The sequence below is a fragment of the Tamandua tetradactyla genome, chromosome 8, assembly GCF_023851605.1.
Source record: "Tamandua tetradactyla isolate mTamTet1 chromosome 8, mTamTet1.pri, whole genome shotgun sequence".
In the NCBI taxonomy this organism is placed as follows: domain Eukaryota; kingdom Metazoa; phylum Chordata; class Mammalia; order Pilosa; family Myrmecophagidae; genus Tamandua; species Tamandua tetradactyla.
This window is the reverse complement of record NC_135334.1, coordinates 84,659,680-84,676,134: the sequence shown is the minus strand read 5'-3', so window position 1 is coordinate 84,676,134 and position 16,455 is coordinate 84,659,680. Positions and strand designations below refer to the sequence as shown.

Sequence of the window (16,455 nt, the reverse complement as noted above, 5' to 3'; positions counted from 1 at the left end):
CCAAGTGGAAGGATGGATTGCCATGATTTGGGGTAAGTAAATGGCAGGAAGAGTATGGATTAAGGAGAAAAAATGGAGCTATATTTTGGGCATATTTTAGCTGCTTGTGAGTCATCTACGTGGAGATGGCAAGTTAGGCAGCTGGATATTCCAGTGTGGCACTTGGGGGAGAGGTTTGGCAGGATAAATAAATATAAGCAAGTATATATGTTGGTGGACCATTCTGAGAAGTAAAAGAAAGAAAAAGCAGGAAAGGAAAGCCTTCTGGGAGGAAGATAGATTTTAAGCTGAAACTTTGATTAATGAAAAGGAAAGAGAAAAGGATTCCAGTTGAGAAAAATGTCCTAGAATCTTAGAGTATCTAGTAAGAATCTCAGTGCTTTACCTTACTTTTATTTTTTGAACATTTATTATTTTTTTAAACTTTTTTTATTGTATAATATAACATATATGCAAAGCAAAGAAAGAAAAAAGCAATAGTTTTCAAAACACTTTTCAACAAGTAGTTACAGGACAGACCCCCAGAGTTTGTCATGGGCTACCATACCATCATCTCAGATTTTTCCTTCTAGCCACTCCAGTTTATAGGAGGCTAGAAGGAAAAAATATTGTTTCATCATCCACTCGACTCCTTTTTTTCTTTTTTTTGTGAAATATAACATATATACAAAAAAGCAATAAATTTTAAAGTACCTTGCAGCAATTAGTTGTAGAACAGATTTCATAGTTTGGTATAGATACAATTCCACAATTTTAGGTTGTTACTTTTAGCTGCTCTAAGATACTGGAGACTGAAATAGAAAAACCAAAAACCAAATTTATCTGCAAGGGCAGGGTGCCCCAAATAGCTAAAAATATCCTGAGAAGGAAAAATGAAGTCGGAGGTCTCAACCTACCTGACTTTAAGGCATATCATGAAGCTACAGTGGTCAAAACAGCATGGTACTGGCATAAAGATAGATATACTGACCAATGAAATTTAATAGAGTATTCAGATAAAGACCCTCTCATCTGTAGACAATTGATCTTTGATAAGGCAGTCAAGCCAACTCACCTGGGGCAGAACAGTCTGTTCAATAAATGGTGCTTAAAGAACTGGATATCCACATGCAAAAAAAATGAAAGAGGATCCATATCTCACACCCTATACAAAAATGAACTCAAAATTTATCAAAGACCTAAACATTAGATCTAAGACCATAAAGCTTTTAGAAGAAAATGTAGGGAAATATCTTATAAATCTTATAATAGGAGGTGGTTTCTTATAATAGGGTAAATCTTATACCCAAAGCATGAGCATTGAAGAAAGAAAGAAATGGGAACTCCTCAAAATTAAACACTTTTGTGCATCAAAGAACTTCGTCAAGAAAGTAGAAAGACAGCCTACACAATGGGAGACAATATTTGGAAATGACATATCAGATAAAGGTCTAGTATCCAGAATTTATAAAGAGATTGTCCAACTCAACAACAAAAAGACAGCCAACCCAATTACAAAATGGGAAAAAGACTTGAACAGACACCTCTCAGAAGAGGAAATACAAATGGCCAAAAGGCACATGGAAAGATGTTCAACTTCCCTGGCTATTAGGGAAATGCAAATCAAAACCTCAATGAGATATCATCTCACACCCACCAGAATGACCATTATCAATAAAACAAAAACAAGTGTTGGAGAGGATGTGAGAAAGAGGCACACTTATCCACTGTTAGTGGGAATGTCAAATGGTACAACCGCTGTGGAAGGCAGTTTGGCAATTCCTCAGAAAGCTACATATAGGATTGCCGTATGATCCACCAATACAATTGCTAGGTATCTACTCAGAGAACATGAGGGCAAGGGCACAAATGGACATTTGCACACCAATGTTTATAGCAGCATTAATTACAATTGCCAAGAGATGGAAACAGCCAAAATATCCATCAACAGACGAGTGGCTAAAGAAGCTGTGGTATGTACATATGATGGAATATCATGCAGCCGTAAGACAGAATAAAATGAAGTGTGTAATGATATGGATGGACCTTGAGGACATACTGAGTGAGATTAGACAGAAACAAAAGGGCAAATACTGCATGGTCTCACTGATATGAACTAACATTAGTGAATGAACTTTGAAAATTTCAGCTAAGAGCAGAGACCATCAGGAGCTAGAAATAGGTTAGATACTGGGTAATTGGAACAGAAGGGATACAGATTGTGCAACAGGACTGAGTGTAAAAATTCAGAAATGGATGGCACAATACTACCTAACTGTAATACGATAATGCTAGTACATTGAATGAAGCTGAATGTGGAAATGATAGAGGGAGGAGGACTGGGGGCACAAATGATATCAGAAGAAAAGATAGAGGATAAAGACTGAGATGGTATAATCTAGGGAATGCCTAGCGTGTACAATGGTAGTGACTAAATGTACAAGTTAAAAAATGTTTTTGCATGAGGAAGAAGAAAGGAATGTCAATATTGCAGAGTGTGGAAAATAGACCGTAATTCATATTTTAAAACTTTAACTTATGTGTAAGACTGCAGCAAAAAAATGTTTATTTGGTACAAAATTTATAATTTGACTAGTGCATTTCCTAATATAGCTTATGTGAACAGTTTAATTGAACACCATAAGTGCATAGAACCTTGAGTATGACATGAGATTTTGTAGGTTTGTCCAGAATGATGCCCTGATAAATCCCAGAGTGATTTGAACAGTGAATAAAAAACTATTTGCAGAGTCCCTTTGGGGGAATGACAAGAAAGGGGAAAAATTCATTTCCCCATGTGGCGAATTTCTGATATTCTTGCAAGCAAATGGGACAACCAAAGTAATAGGCCGAGCCCTCAATCTTGGGTTTGTTCATATCAAACTAATCCCCACAAAGGATAGGCTAAGTCTACTTAAAATTAGGCTTTAGAGTCACCCCCAGAGAACCTCTTTTGTAGCTCAGATGTGGCCTCTCTCTCTCAGCCAACACAACAAGCAAACTCACTGCCCACCCACTCTCTACATGGGACATGACTCCCAGGAGTGTAAACCTTTCTGGCAACATAGGACAGAAATCCTAGAATGAGCTGGGACTCAGTATCAACGGACTGAGAAAACCTTCTAGACCAAAAGGGGGAAGAGAAAAATGAAACAAAGTGAAGTATCAATGGCTGAGAGATTTCAAACAGAGTCTAGAGTTTATCCTAGAGGTTATTCTTACACATCATACAGGTATCACCTTTTTAGTTAAAGTATATTGGAGAGGCTGGAGGGAAGTGCCTGAAAATGTGGAGCTGTTTTCCAGCAGCCATGTTCTTGAAGATGATTGTATAATGATATAGCTTTCGCAATGTGACTATGTGATTTTGAAAACCTTGTGTCTGATGCTCCTTTTATCTATGGTATGGACAGATGAGTATAACATGGATTAAAAATAAATAATAAGGGGAACAAATGTTAAAATAAATTTAGTAGATTTTGAAATGCTAATGATCAATGAAAGGGAGTAATAAGGAGTATAGAAAAAAATAAGGGAAACAAAGGCTAAAATATATTGGGTAGATGGAAATACTAGAAATCAATGAGAGGGAGGGGTAAGAGGTAGGGTATGTAACAAACAAACAAAACATTAAGATATCATTCCATTCTACATATATAATCAGTAATTATTAATATCAAAGTTGCATATTCATCATTTTCTCTTTTTTCTTTTTATTTCTTTTTCTGAATTATTGCAACTGTTCTAAGAAGTGATCATCATGCTGAATGTGCAACAATGTGATGATATTGTCAGTTATTGACTATATACCAAGAATGGAGTGATCATATGGTAAAAATGTTCATGTTTGCATGTTATTATGTTTAAAAAAATCAAAAATTTAAAAACAAGATACTGGAGACTAAACGAAATATAAATTTAATGATATAGCAATCATATTTGTTTGTTAAACCCTACCTTCTCTGTGGAACTCCACCATCACCTTTGATCTTTCTATCCCTCTCTTTAGGGGTATTTGGGCTAAGGCCATTCTAATTTTTTCATGTCGGAAGGATCTGTCACTGATATGGAGTAGGGAGATGGAACAATCTGATGTTCTGGAGAGGCTGGGCTCTCTAGGTTTCAGGACTTATCTGGTCCAGGGACCCATCTGGAGGTTGTAGGTTTCTGGAAAGTTACCCTAGTGCATGGGTGGAGACATATTGTCACTTAATCTAGTATAACAACCACTCTTGACTAAATCACATCATCCAGGGAGATGATCTGATTACAGTTTCAAACATACAGTATTGAATAGGGAGTGGGATTTTGATTAAAACATGGCTTTTCTAGGGGACATACATCCATTCAAACCAGCACATTCCACCCTCTGGACCTTAAAAAAGACATGTTTTCCCTGTATACAAAATATATTCATTCCATAGCAATATCAGAGAACCTTAAGCCATTTCAGTAGCAATATGCATGAAATACAAAGCTAGAAATGTACAAACTCCTATCAAAGTTAGTTACAGGCATGGTCTGTTCTAAGGCAAAACTATTCTCTGACTTTGGACCTTTGAAAACTCTTAACAAGTTATTTGCTGCCAGCATACAAAGCAGGAACAGTCATAGGATACATATACACATTTCCATAGGGAGGAACGAACACAGGGGTCACTGGACCCAAGCAGTTTTGAAAACCCACAGGGCAAAGTCCTCATCAGATTTCAGAGTCTGAGAGTCATTTATCCTCAGCCTTTCCAAGGGCCTACACAGAGGCCTGCCTCTCTCCAAATGCAACCTTGGGGGACATTGGGAAGACCACCTTTCTCTTGGCTCTACCTTCTCCAAGCATTGGGGCCGCACCCAAGCTCTCTGCCATCTCTGGGGCACACGCTCAACCCCTCCGTGTGGCGGCAGCCAGGCTCCCCCCAAACCACAAGGAATGTGCTTCACCCTCTCCAAGGCCTGAGGCGGCATTACTCTTCCACTGCAACAAGGTGAAAGGCCCATCCTCTGCCTTTGGGGCAAACTTACCCTCTTCACAGGCTTGGGTGGGACCACTCTCCCATCCCGAGGCTTGTTGACTTCAGACCTCAGTCCCCATGGTTTTGCCTCTGAAGTTATTTTTCCTTCAATGTGTCCCTTCTCTAAATCCCCCCAGTCCAGACTGGCAGTGGCTCCCACAGTTCCCACAGCATTCTCATTGGCTTTCTATGCAGTAGAGTTGAATCATGCCCATCAGGCATAAGGAGTTTCCCCAAATCCTTCCTGGATAACTCCATGTCCAATCCTGGCTTTCTCTGAAATGGCTGACTGGTTTCACATTTGGTCAGGTCCTCACATCGAGCACTATTCTCTGGGGTCTCCCTTCCTGGAAGCCCAGAATTTTCCAGAACATCAACTTCTGGTTTCTTTGTACCCAAGAGTTCATTTCTCAGCTTATCTCTCTCCTTTCGCATTTCACTATAAGCTGTGAGGAGAAACCAGGTGGCCCTTTTGACATTTAATTTGGAGATCTCTTCTGCTAAATATCCAGGTTCATGGCTTTTAAAACCTTCCTTCCAACCAAAGCCACAAGTCAATTTTGCCAGATAATCTGCCATTTTAAAACAAGGCTCATCTTCCTTCCAGTCTATAATAACGCATACTTCATTTCTGTCTAAGGCTTTTTCAGAAGTGTCTTTAGAGTTCACATTTCTACCAACAGTCTCTTCAAAGCATTCTAGGCCTTCTCTATCAAGCTTCTCACAACTCTTCCAGAATCTTCCCCTTATCCATTCAAAAAGCCATTCCCACATGTTTGGTATTTGCAAACTGCAGCAGCAGCACCCCACTTCTGGTACCAAAATCTGTTCTAGTTTGCTAGCTGCTGGAATGCAATATACCAGAAATGGAGTGGCTTTTAAAAGGGGGAATTTAATGAGTTGCTAGTTTACAGTTCTAAGGCTGAGAAAATGTCCCAATTAAAACAAGTCTATAGAAATGGCCAATCTGAGGCATCCAAGGAAAGTTACCTTGGTTCAAGAAGGCCAATGAAATTCAGGGTTTCTCTCTCAAGTGAGAAGGCACATGGCCAACACAGTCAGGGATTCTCTCTCAGCTGGAAGGGCACGTGGCAAACATGGCGTCATCTGCTAGCTTTCTCTTCTGGCTTCCGGTTTCATGAAGCTCCCCGGGAGGCGTTTTCCTTCTTAATCGCCGAAGGTCACCGGCTCGTGGACTCTCCTTCGTGGTGCTACAGTATTCTCTGCTCTCTCCGAATCTCTTCCATTCTCTAAAATGTTTCCTGTTTTATAGGACTTCAGAAACTTATCAAGACCCACCCAAATGGGTGGAGACATGTCGTCACTCAATCCAGCTGAACAACCACTCTTGACTAAATCACATCATCCAGGGAGATGATCTGATTACAATTTCAAACATACAGTATTGAATAGGAAATGGGATTTTGATTAAAACATGGCTTTTCTAGGGGATTGTCATCCTTTCAAACCAGCATATACACCATACCCCCCACCCATCCCCCTCACTGATCACCAGCATTTCACTCTAAATTTGTTTTAACATTTGTTCCCCCTATTGCCAATACTTTTTTATTATCTGCCTAATATAGTCTAGGATGTATCCAGGCATTACATTAAGCTATGCAGAATTAAAGACCCTCATTCTTATTCTGGGCTCCTTGTTTTTTAGTTGTCCAAATGAGCTATCTAGACAGGTTGAGTTAGATTATGTGCTACAGAAAATTTAAGTTCCAGACAAAAAAAAAACCTTTGAGACCAAAGGAAGAATCTTAGAATATCACGTGGAGAGAATCTGAATGCTTTACTTAAAAAATATTATTTAAAACTTTACAGCTTCTCATATTATGGCAGTGGTAGTTGCATAGAAACAATTTGTTGACTTACAAATGAGAATTTTCCAAAGGTTATTTCACTAACTAGTGTCTAATCATTAAAACTTAGTTCTGCAGATGGGTGCAAGGGTAGTTCAGTGGTAGAATTCTTGCCTGCCATGTGGGAGACCCACATTTGGTTCTGGGCCCGTGCACTTCCCAAACAGACAGACAAAAATTCAGCAAATGGTGTGCAATAAGGCTATTCGCACGTGGAAAAAAATGACCCTTCACCCCCATACAGCATACAAAAAAAACCCCAAAACTTAGTTTTGTGGAAAAAAGTGTTTTCTCTTCTCAAAATAACAAAATTGTTGCTTATGAGCAAAATAATTTTAGAACTGATCATACATTACTTCCAAGACCATTGAACATTCCATAAGCCTTAGAATCTCAAATGATTGTCAGTTTTGTTTGAAAGATTGGAGTGAGCATAAAAATAAAAAGGAAAATTAGCGCCTTATTTCTAAAACAAATTTTTATTCTGGTGAAAACTGACTTATATTTTGAGTGTCATTATAAATTAATTGGGTCACTGTTTAAAATAATTTGAATGTCTTAATTTACCCTTGCTCTCTGGTACCTCACACAAAGCAAGTTGCAGTAAATATCTGAAATTAAGGAAATTTTCAAAAATAAGTACTTCATAATTTCTTAGATTCTCCTCAAATTATATTCTTTATTTTCATTTGGATTTTCTGTAAATTATATTGTTTGAAAGTATATGGTGTATCTGTCTCTTATGAATTACCAAACTAGGAAATTCTGTTTATTGCTTACAGTGTTTCTTTTTCTAGGGAACAAAAAAGGAAGGAATGGAAGGTGAAGAGGAAGTATCTGGCTTAATTCAGCCTGCAGAAGTGTTTGCTCCCAAAAGCCTGGTGTTGGTATCCAGATTAGATTATCCAGAAATTTTTAGGGTAAAGAACTTATGTTGTCATTATTAATTTGTATTATATATAAATCTGTTTTGAATGAACCATGGTAACAAGTTTTTTGTATTTAAAATATCTTTAGTGGGGTGTACAGGTGGCTCAGTGGTAGAAATGCTTGCCTTCCATGCGGGAGACCCAGGTTCAATTTCCGAACCATGCACCCTCCAGAAAAATAAGAATACGTACATATATGTCTTTTGATTAATTTAGGAATTCGCCAATAGAATAAAAATAAAGGTATACAGGAAACAATTCCTGTTGTTTGAAATAAAGACTTGCGTGAATTAATGTGATTATTTAAACTTCTAAGGATGTAATGTTTGTTCTAAAATTGATTCCTAAACGTACAAATCCTAAAGAAATAATTCCATTACCTATAGCAAGTTTCATTACATTACTAAAATAAAAACCTTCTCTTCGTTTATTCACCTTCCTGTGCTGGATCCAGATTCAAGTTAATTGGATGGGTATTTGAGATTTCAGGTTATCCTAACTATACTACTTTCAACGTAGCTTTAAAATATTGTTTTCTTCTTTTAGACAAATTTTCAATTGCAAGAAAAAATTAATTTACTTAGAAACGTTTGTACTAGCATGTAATTTCTGAAATATGTCTATGTTGTTGAAATTATGTTTAATCTGGGTAAATTAATTTAATGTTAAAATTTCAGTAACAGTGGGTGACTCCTAAAACCAATTTTTCAGTTACAAATTTCAGTAAGTTGAAAGATTCATAACGATTGTATTTTGTCTACCATTTATTACCTATCGTCTGAGCTTTCAGCATTTATCTTCTTATCTTTGCTCTAATTTATATATTTTGCTATCCTTTAGAATAATTCATATGTTAATTTTTTTCTGGAGAATAAGTGTCCTAAATTTGTGAGAGACACAAAACAAGATAAATTTTCTAAATTTTTATTTTGATTGAAATTTGGGGCTTTACAAAATAAATGGAGATAAAAACAGTGTTAGCCCCACAGATTTATTGAGTGGTTATTGGAGAAAAAATACCTGTTTTACACGTTATATGTTTTCTGCTTTCTATAAACTCATTTCAGAAACTCATTTAGAGCTTCTGGTCTAGAGGAAAATTTAATAAACTTAATAACATTTGCTGCTTATAATTTATCCCATGCTCGTTGTAAATTATACTTTACTTTGTTCAAAGAGAAAATTTCCTAGGAACACATGTCACAACTATTTATTTTTAGTGTTTACTTTTTCTGGGAAGTGACTACATGTATCTTTTTCTTTGCAGGCTTGCCTGGGTTTGATCTATACTGTATATGTGGACAATTTGAATGTCTCCTTGGAAAGTCTTATTGCAAACCTTTGTGCTTGCCTTGTCCCAGCGACTGGAGGGTCTCAGGTAAATAGAACAGAAAGAAAAATAGAGAGGACCTCTTCCTTCCCTACCTGACCCTGTTAGTTCAATTTATGAAGAAAGGGGGAAAAAAAGAATTCTCTATATGTTTCATTTTTAAGAGACCCTAATTTAATTAAAGCATTGCCCTGTGATCTGCCATCTAGAGACCCAAAATTCCATTCTTTTCTTAGTTCACAAGATTAATTTTAACACAGGGCTCACCTTTCACATAGCATTACTGGTGTGTAATCTAGTCTTAAGTTTTCTTGAAAATACGCTTTTTAAATTGAACTTTAAAATGTTTCTCTCTAACTCTTTCTTCTACAATTTTGCTCTTATTAACGTAATTGAAAAAATTTTTGAGTGCTAAAAATTAGAAGAGAACATTAAGAAAACTCTCAACACAATTATTTATGACATTAGAACTGTTTCTGAATATATTCATTTACTTTTTCATTTCCCTAAATTACAGCACTTAAGTCTAGTCCTGAAACCATTTGTGTGTGTGTGTGTGTGTGTGTGCAATCTTGATTAGAATAGTTTCATTTAAGTTTTGAAAGAAGAGGGCTTATTTTTGTGATTTCAACTTGCTACCTTTAATAACAGTAATGTTGACCATTGTCCCAAATCACAAGTTTTCCTTGAAAAGTATAATTTATACCTTAAAATTTCCCAAGGATTTTGTCATAGATAGATTAAGGCTTATATAAGGTCAATAAACTCGTACTGAAATAAAACTTTCTCAAAGTGATCATGTGTTCATATGTCTTGAGATTTTCATATTTATCTCTCAAGAAGAAAAATAAGCTTAGTTGTAATAGTTTATAATTTATCTTTCTTACTCTTATATAATATTGGGAAAGAGGACATTCCTCTAAAAATCACATGATTTTCCCATACTCTGATGAAGATATTCCTTATCCTTTGCCTTTTTAGCTGTCTTCTGTCTTTTCCAGGATCTTTTGTTACTCTTCAGTTTTTATCCTTTTTTCTTTCCTTTTCTCTTCTTCCTCATTCTCCTACTTCTTTTCCAAGCACAGAATATTAAATGTTAATTTAGTTTGAGTTGGGCCTAAGTGTTAAAGAAGCAGACTTGTTTTAGGCCTTTACTATGATGGGATGTTGCTGACTTAACCATTTTGCATTTTTAGTTAAGTATGATTGTTATTGATTTTTGCATCTCATCCCTACTAAATTTTCAACTTTACTGAATTTTTTTTGTACTATTTTTGATAGGGTGAGACATAGGCACAAACTAACTTGAATGTTTTATAATATACCTTGTCCTTTGCATCTGTTAATTGGATCTTATATGGTCATCTGCTCTAAATTTGAATTTCAAAAGGATTTTTACAGTTTCCTCATTTTTTTGAACAATGAAACTTAAAAAATAGAGGCCAAAATAACTTAATTGATAGTACATCACCCTATCGTTATTCTGAAGTTAACTCTATTCTTGGTCAAAGCTCTTGATTTGAAAATATTAAGCCCTAAAATGCGAATAAGTATTATCATAGAAATGTATTCATAGAGTTGACCTATATATGGAAACCATGTGTTTTATCTTAAGAAAAAAATATATCTCAAAAGAAACCATTTATGTATATGTGTGTGTGGTTTTTCCCTCTCTATTTTGCAGAAGCTCTTTTCCTTGGGTGCAGGAGATAGACAGCTGATCCAGACTCCTTTACATGATAGTCTTCCTGTCACAGGCTCTAGTGTGGCTCTCCTGTTCCAGCAGTTGGGTATGTCTTTTCTTGGGTTCATAATGCCCTTTTGCAGAAACCTACTAAAAGAAAAGTTGTATTTTAAGTACACATCATCTGCCATGAATCAAGAAAATATAAAACAAACCATTAAATAAGTACCTGACATATAAATTAGGAATAATGTTGTGAGTCCTAATCTTACCTAGAATTCATTAAAAAAATTTTTAACCTAAACTTTTATTGCTCACGGGTCAATTAGACTTTTGGAAAGATACTTTCTTTATGCTTTAAAAGAGAAGGAGGTAGTATATTTTGCTTTTTCTCAGATGTATTGCTTTTGTAGAAATCTTATCAGACGAAATGGAAAATCCTATTCTCCTCATTCTACCATCTGTCTTTGGACATCTCTAATTTTTCAGCAATGATTAGGATGGAGAATTGGAGGGTGGAGACTAAAAAGGGTCCTCTGCAGAGGAAGCAGCATATACTGCATTTCAGAAGTAACATAACTTGTAAGTTAAGTCAGATTAGGAATGTCCAGAGATTCCCATTTATGATACCTCTCATTTATCCTTTATATATCCTCCTTATGAATGTTCCGCTCTATTTGAGTCAGTCTTTGTCAGTTGTTTCTCCAACTTAGTTCTCTGGCTATGTTGAAGCCTTACCTTCCTTAGGGACCATATTGTGCCCTTTCATGGAATTCGTAGTTCCTTGCTCAAAAATTCTACCTCTTATTTCCCTCTGATCTCATGTTGAATTTTTATCCTTGCTCAGCTGGGTAACTCCTTTCTTGTTAACGATCCCATCCTTACTCTTCTGCTTTGGCTTCAATCAGTCAAATTTAGAAAGACTTAGAAGAGGCTTGTGTAAGTAAAAGTATAGTCTTTTAATATCCTAACAAGGATGACTGCTGATACCAGTCCCAAAAGAGTAGTTCTTCCCCATTATACCTGCCTTCCCCCAGGAGTTTCAACTCTTAAAAATTTACGTCTCTCTTTTTCTCTTCTCCCATTTGAACGTTTCTGCTCATCAGGTCATCTCAACTAAATCTTAGTTTAATTAAAGCCATTTTCTTTAATGTGTGAAATAAGTTACCTGTCCCTGTGATATTTATTTTTCCAGAGAACATCCTGTTGATTAAACCCTCTTCCCACAAAATTCTGGAAATAATTTTAGGGGATTAATGAGTTATCTTACAGCCTATCTGTGATCCCTGCTAGCCATGGACTTAATTGTTTTTAGCCAAGCCCCATTCATATGACATTTCTACTTTTAGAAGTGGCTGTATACCTCACTTTGTTTAGAAGTGGCCAGACAAAGCAAAGATTTATCATAAAGGAGAATACAAAGTTACAGCACAAATAAAATTATTTCACATCCTCCATATCCATAATTTCTCTTGTACTTACTGTTTTCCTTATATAAAGTAAATTATATATAAATCATTCAGGCTTTGCGTTTTTACAACAATGCAAGTGGGGTGGGTGTTCTTACCAGTGTTCAGTGCCCAGGACAAGGGATATTAAACATCCCGTATTTTCTAGGATGTTTCTGCACCAGGAAGAATTTTTCCCCCAAATACCAGTGACACTCTATTTTAGAAAAACTAATATAAATAAATTATAAGGTTATAAACCTGGACCTCTCTTCCAGTGGTTGTTGCTTATGTAATTGAGACTAACCCTCTGAACAGTGATAACTATAAAAATTATACAAGTATAAATAACATCTTCTTAAAGCCATCAGAGGCAATGAAAAATTATCAGGCTGTGATCTGGGATAAGAAGGTAGCCTAAGACATGAGCCAAGCATTCAAAACCATGTTTTACCTAGGGTACTTACTGATTCTGGAAGAAGTGGCTGAGAAAAGCTGACTGGCACTGTTGATTTCCTTTGGGGGAGAAGAGAAAATTTTGAGTTCAGGTTTAACCAAGAAAGATTCCGTTCTGTCATGCTTTGAGTTGGTGCCGTGAAGGACGACAACCTAGGAGTAGGTGAATTAGAAGTAGATAGTCCCCCTCAGAAACTGGCATAGAGATTGAAATCACTTCATTCCCTTGAGTTAAATTTAGGTGATTTTTGATACTACTGTCACTTGCGTCTTATAGAAGTAAAAGTAAATCCACTCTCAAAAAATATAGAATTCTACGCCTCCAATGTTTTTATAAGTTGCATATATATGCCCATAACTCGATAAAAAATGACAAAGAACATAGGAACCAAAACTATATGAAAGAAACTAATAGACAATATAAAAGACCCATAAGAACTCCAGAAAGTAAATATATTAGACACAAATGTTAAAGTTTTATGCATAAAAGAGTAAAAGAGATTCATAGTCAGAATTGATAATGTTGGACTAGATCGAAGACTATGATTTTTAAAAAGAGAAATTCTTAACCTTAAGCATAGAATAAATACAATTAAGAATTCAATAAATGAGCTTAATATCAGATTACATGCTGTTAATGGTAAAAACCAGTGAAAAAGAAAATATCCAAAATGAAGTATGGGTAGAAAAGTTGAAAAATACTCAAGGGTAAGAGATATGGAAAGACATTTGCCATGATATTCTGGGCCATAAACCAAGTCACAACAAATTTAAAAGAATTGAAGTCATAATAATTATTGGAAATTGGAAATTAAATTAAAAGTAAATAACAGAAAGATCTCTAGAAAATAGCAAATATTTGGAAACTAAATAGCACACTTTAAAAAAATATTTTTATTTAGGAAGGCAAACAATACACTTAGGAGCCCCAAAAATGCATATCTTAGCTTAACCATAGGAATATTTAAATAAAGTATCCATATAATCATTGAGAAACCTGAGTTTGCACAGTAAGTTTCAGAATCCAATTTAAAATTAAGGCAACAAGGAAAAAAATCTACAAATTCAGATAGAAGGTTCTTAAATTCTAAATATTAAACACTAACTTAAATAGCATTTGATCAGCTGTCAAAATTGTGAATGTTCTCAAAACATCAAGTAGAAAGTCCTTACAAATATCTGCACTGCTATAGTAATGACCTATATTATTAAACATTTTCTTTATATAAGGAAAATATAAAGATGCAGATATTTTTATAATTAACTTATGAAAATCTTACCACCTAAAATGGATATCTTACTTAGCTTATCCATAGGCATATTTGAAAATATATGTCTAAGTTATCATTGTAAAGCCTGTTTGTACTATGTGTTTCATAAAACAATTTAATATTAAAGCAAGGAAGGAAAAAAATCTGTAGATACAGATATCAGAGTTTCTTAAATTCTAAGTATTAAGCACTATCTAAATATTAAATATTAAATATTAAACACTAACAAATCAAATACCATTTGATTAAATATCAAAACTGTGTGCATTCTCAAAACATCAAGTAAAAGGTTGTTACAAATATCAGCTCTGCTATAATAGTAAGCTATGTTACTAAACATTTGCAAATTTTTTGTTTCAGGAATTTAATTTATCTAATATTGCTATAGCTGCCTATAGTTTTTTTTTTGTTTGTTTTACCATTTTGTTGTAAAATATAGCATATATATTCAAAGAAAAAAAGAAAGCGATAAATTTCAAAGCACACTTCTACAAGCTGCTATAGAACAGGTCCCAGAGTTTATCATGGGCTATGATTCCCTCATCTCAGATTTTTCCTTCTAGCTGCTCCAAAACACTGGAGGCTTTACCAGAGTCATAATAACAGAATCATTCATACAGTATCTTTCCTTTTTTGTCTAACTTATTCCACTCAACATTATGTCCTCAAGGTTTGTCCATGTTGTCATATGTTTCAGGACATCATTTTGTCTAAACGCTGCATAATATCCCTTAGTATGTATATACCACATTTTGTTTATCCACTTAGCTGTTGATGGGAACCTGGACTGTTTCCATCTCTTGGCAATTGTGAATAGTGCCACTATGAGCATTGGTGTGCAAATATATGTTCGTGTCACTGCCGTCAAATCTTCTGGGTATATATTGAGTATTGGTGTTGCTGGATCATAGGGCAGCAAATAAAACTAAATCACCAAACTGACTTCCATAGCTGCTGAACCATTTTGCATTCCCACCAACAGTGACTTTTCCACATCCTCTCCAACATTTATAGTTTCCTGTTTGTTTAATAGCAGCCATTCTTAATTTGCATTTCCCTTATAGCCATCTGTATTTGCTCTTCAGAAAAATGCCTATTCATTTTCTCTGCCCATTTTATAATTGGATTGTTTGTTTTTTTCACTGAGCTGTATAATTTCTTTATGTATACAGGATATCAAGCCTTTGTCTGATACATGGTTTCCAAATGTTTTCTCCCATTGAGTTGGCTGCCTCTTCACCTTTTTAACAAAGTCCTTTGAGGCATAGAAGCTCTTGATCTTAAGGAGTTCTTATTTGTCTATTTTTTTCTTTCACAGTTCTTAGGTGTAAAGTTCAAGAAGCTACCTCTTATTACTAGGTATTAAAGATGTTTCCGTATATTTTTTTCCAGAAGTTTTATGATACTGGCTCTTACATTTAGGTCTTTGATCCATTTTGAATTAATTTTTGCATAGGGTGTAAGGTAGGGGTCCTTCTTCATTCTTTCGACTATTGAAGTCCAGTTCTCCCATGCCCATTTATTGAAAAGACTATTCTGTGCCAGTTCAGTGGATTCAGGGGCCTTATCAAAGATCAAATGTCCATAAATTTTGTGGTCAATCTCTGCACTCTTGATTCTGTTTCACTGGTCAGTTCTTCTATCTTTGTGTCGATGCCATGCTGCTTTGATTACTGTGGCTTTATAATAAGCTTTAAAGTCAGGAAGTGATAGCACTCCCAGTTCACTCTTCTTTTTTAGAATATCTTTAGCTATTTGGGGTCTCTTCCCCTCCTATATAAATTTGATAACCAGCTCTTCCAAATCTTCAAATTAGGTTGTTGGGATTTTTTTTTTGTATTGTATTGAATCTGTAGATCAGTTTGGGTAGAATTGACATCTTGATGATGCTCAACTTTCCGTCTACTTGGGTCATTTTTGTTTCTTTTAGCAATTTTTAAAATATTCTGTGTATAAGTCCTATTCTTACTTGATTCTTCTGGTCACTATTCTGAATAGAATTTTTTCCTCAGCTGTCACCTCAGGTAGGACATTGGTTGTGTATTAGAAACATTACTGATTTTTGTACATTAAACTTGTATCCTGCCACTTTGCTGAATTTGTTTATTAGCTCAAGTAGTTTTGCTGTAGATTTCTCAGGGTTTTCTAAATGTAAGATCATGTCATCTGCAAATAATGAGAGTTTTATTTCTTACTTTCCTATTTGGATGCCTTTTATTTCTTTCTCCTGTCTAATGCTCCAGCTAGTGCATCTAATACAATGTTGAATAATGGTGGTGATAATGGCCATCCTTGTTTCATCCCCGATCTCAAGAGGAATCCTTTCAGTTTCTCACCATTAAGTATGATGCTGGCTATGGGTTTTCCATATATGCCCATTATGAAATTGAGAAAGTTTCCTTCAGTTCCTAATTTTTTTTATCAGGGATGGATGCTAGATTTTTTCTAACACTTTTTCAGCATCAAATAATAAGCTCA

General features: G+C 35.3%; 1 protein-coding gene across 7 annotated transcripts in view; it reads left to right on the top strand.

Moving 5' to 3' along the window:
- The window catches only part of SBF2 (SET binding factor 2), a 685,303-nt gene that overhangs the window by 364,822 nt on the left and 304,026 nt on the right, over positions 1 to 16,455 (top strand). For all 7 annotated transcript variants that reach the window (XM_077113970.1, XM_077113972.1, XM_077113966.1 and 4 more), the window contains 3 exons: positions 7,657 to 7,779; positions 9,056 to 9,166; positions 10,803 to 10,908. In XM_077113970.1, coding sequence (XP_076970085.1) covers positions 7,657 to 7,779; positions 9,056 to 9,166; positions 10,803 to 10,908 — 340 coding nt within the window. The remainder of the gene's footprint in view (positions 1 to 7,656; positions 7,780 to 9,055; positions 9,167 to 10,802; positions 10,909 to 16,455) is intronic.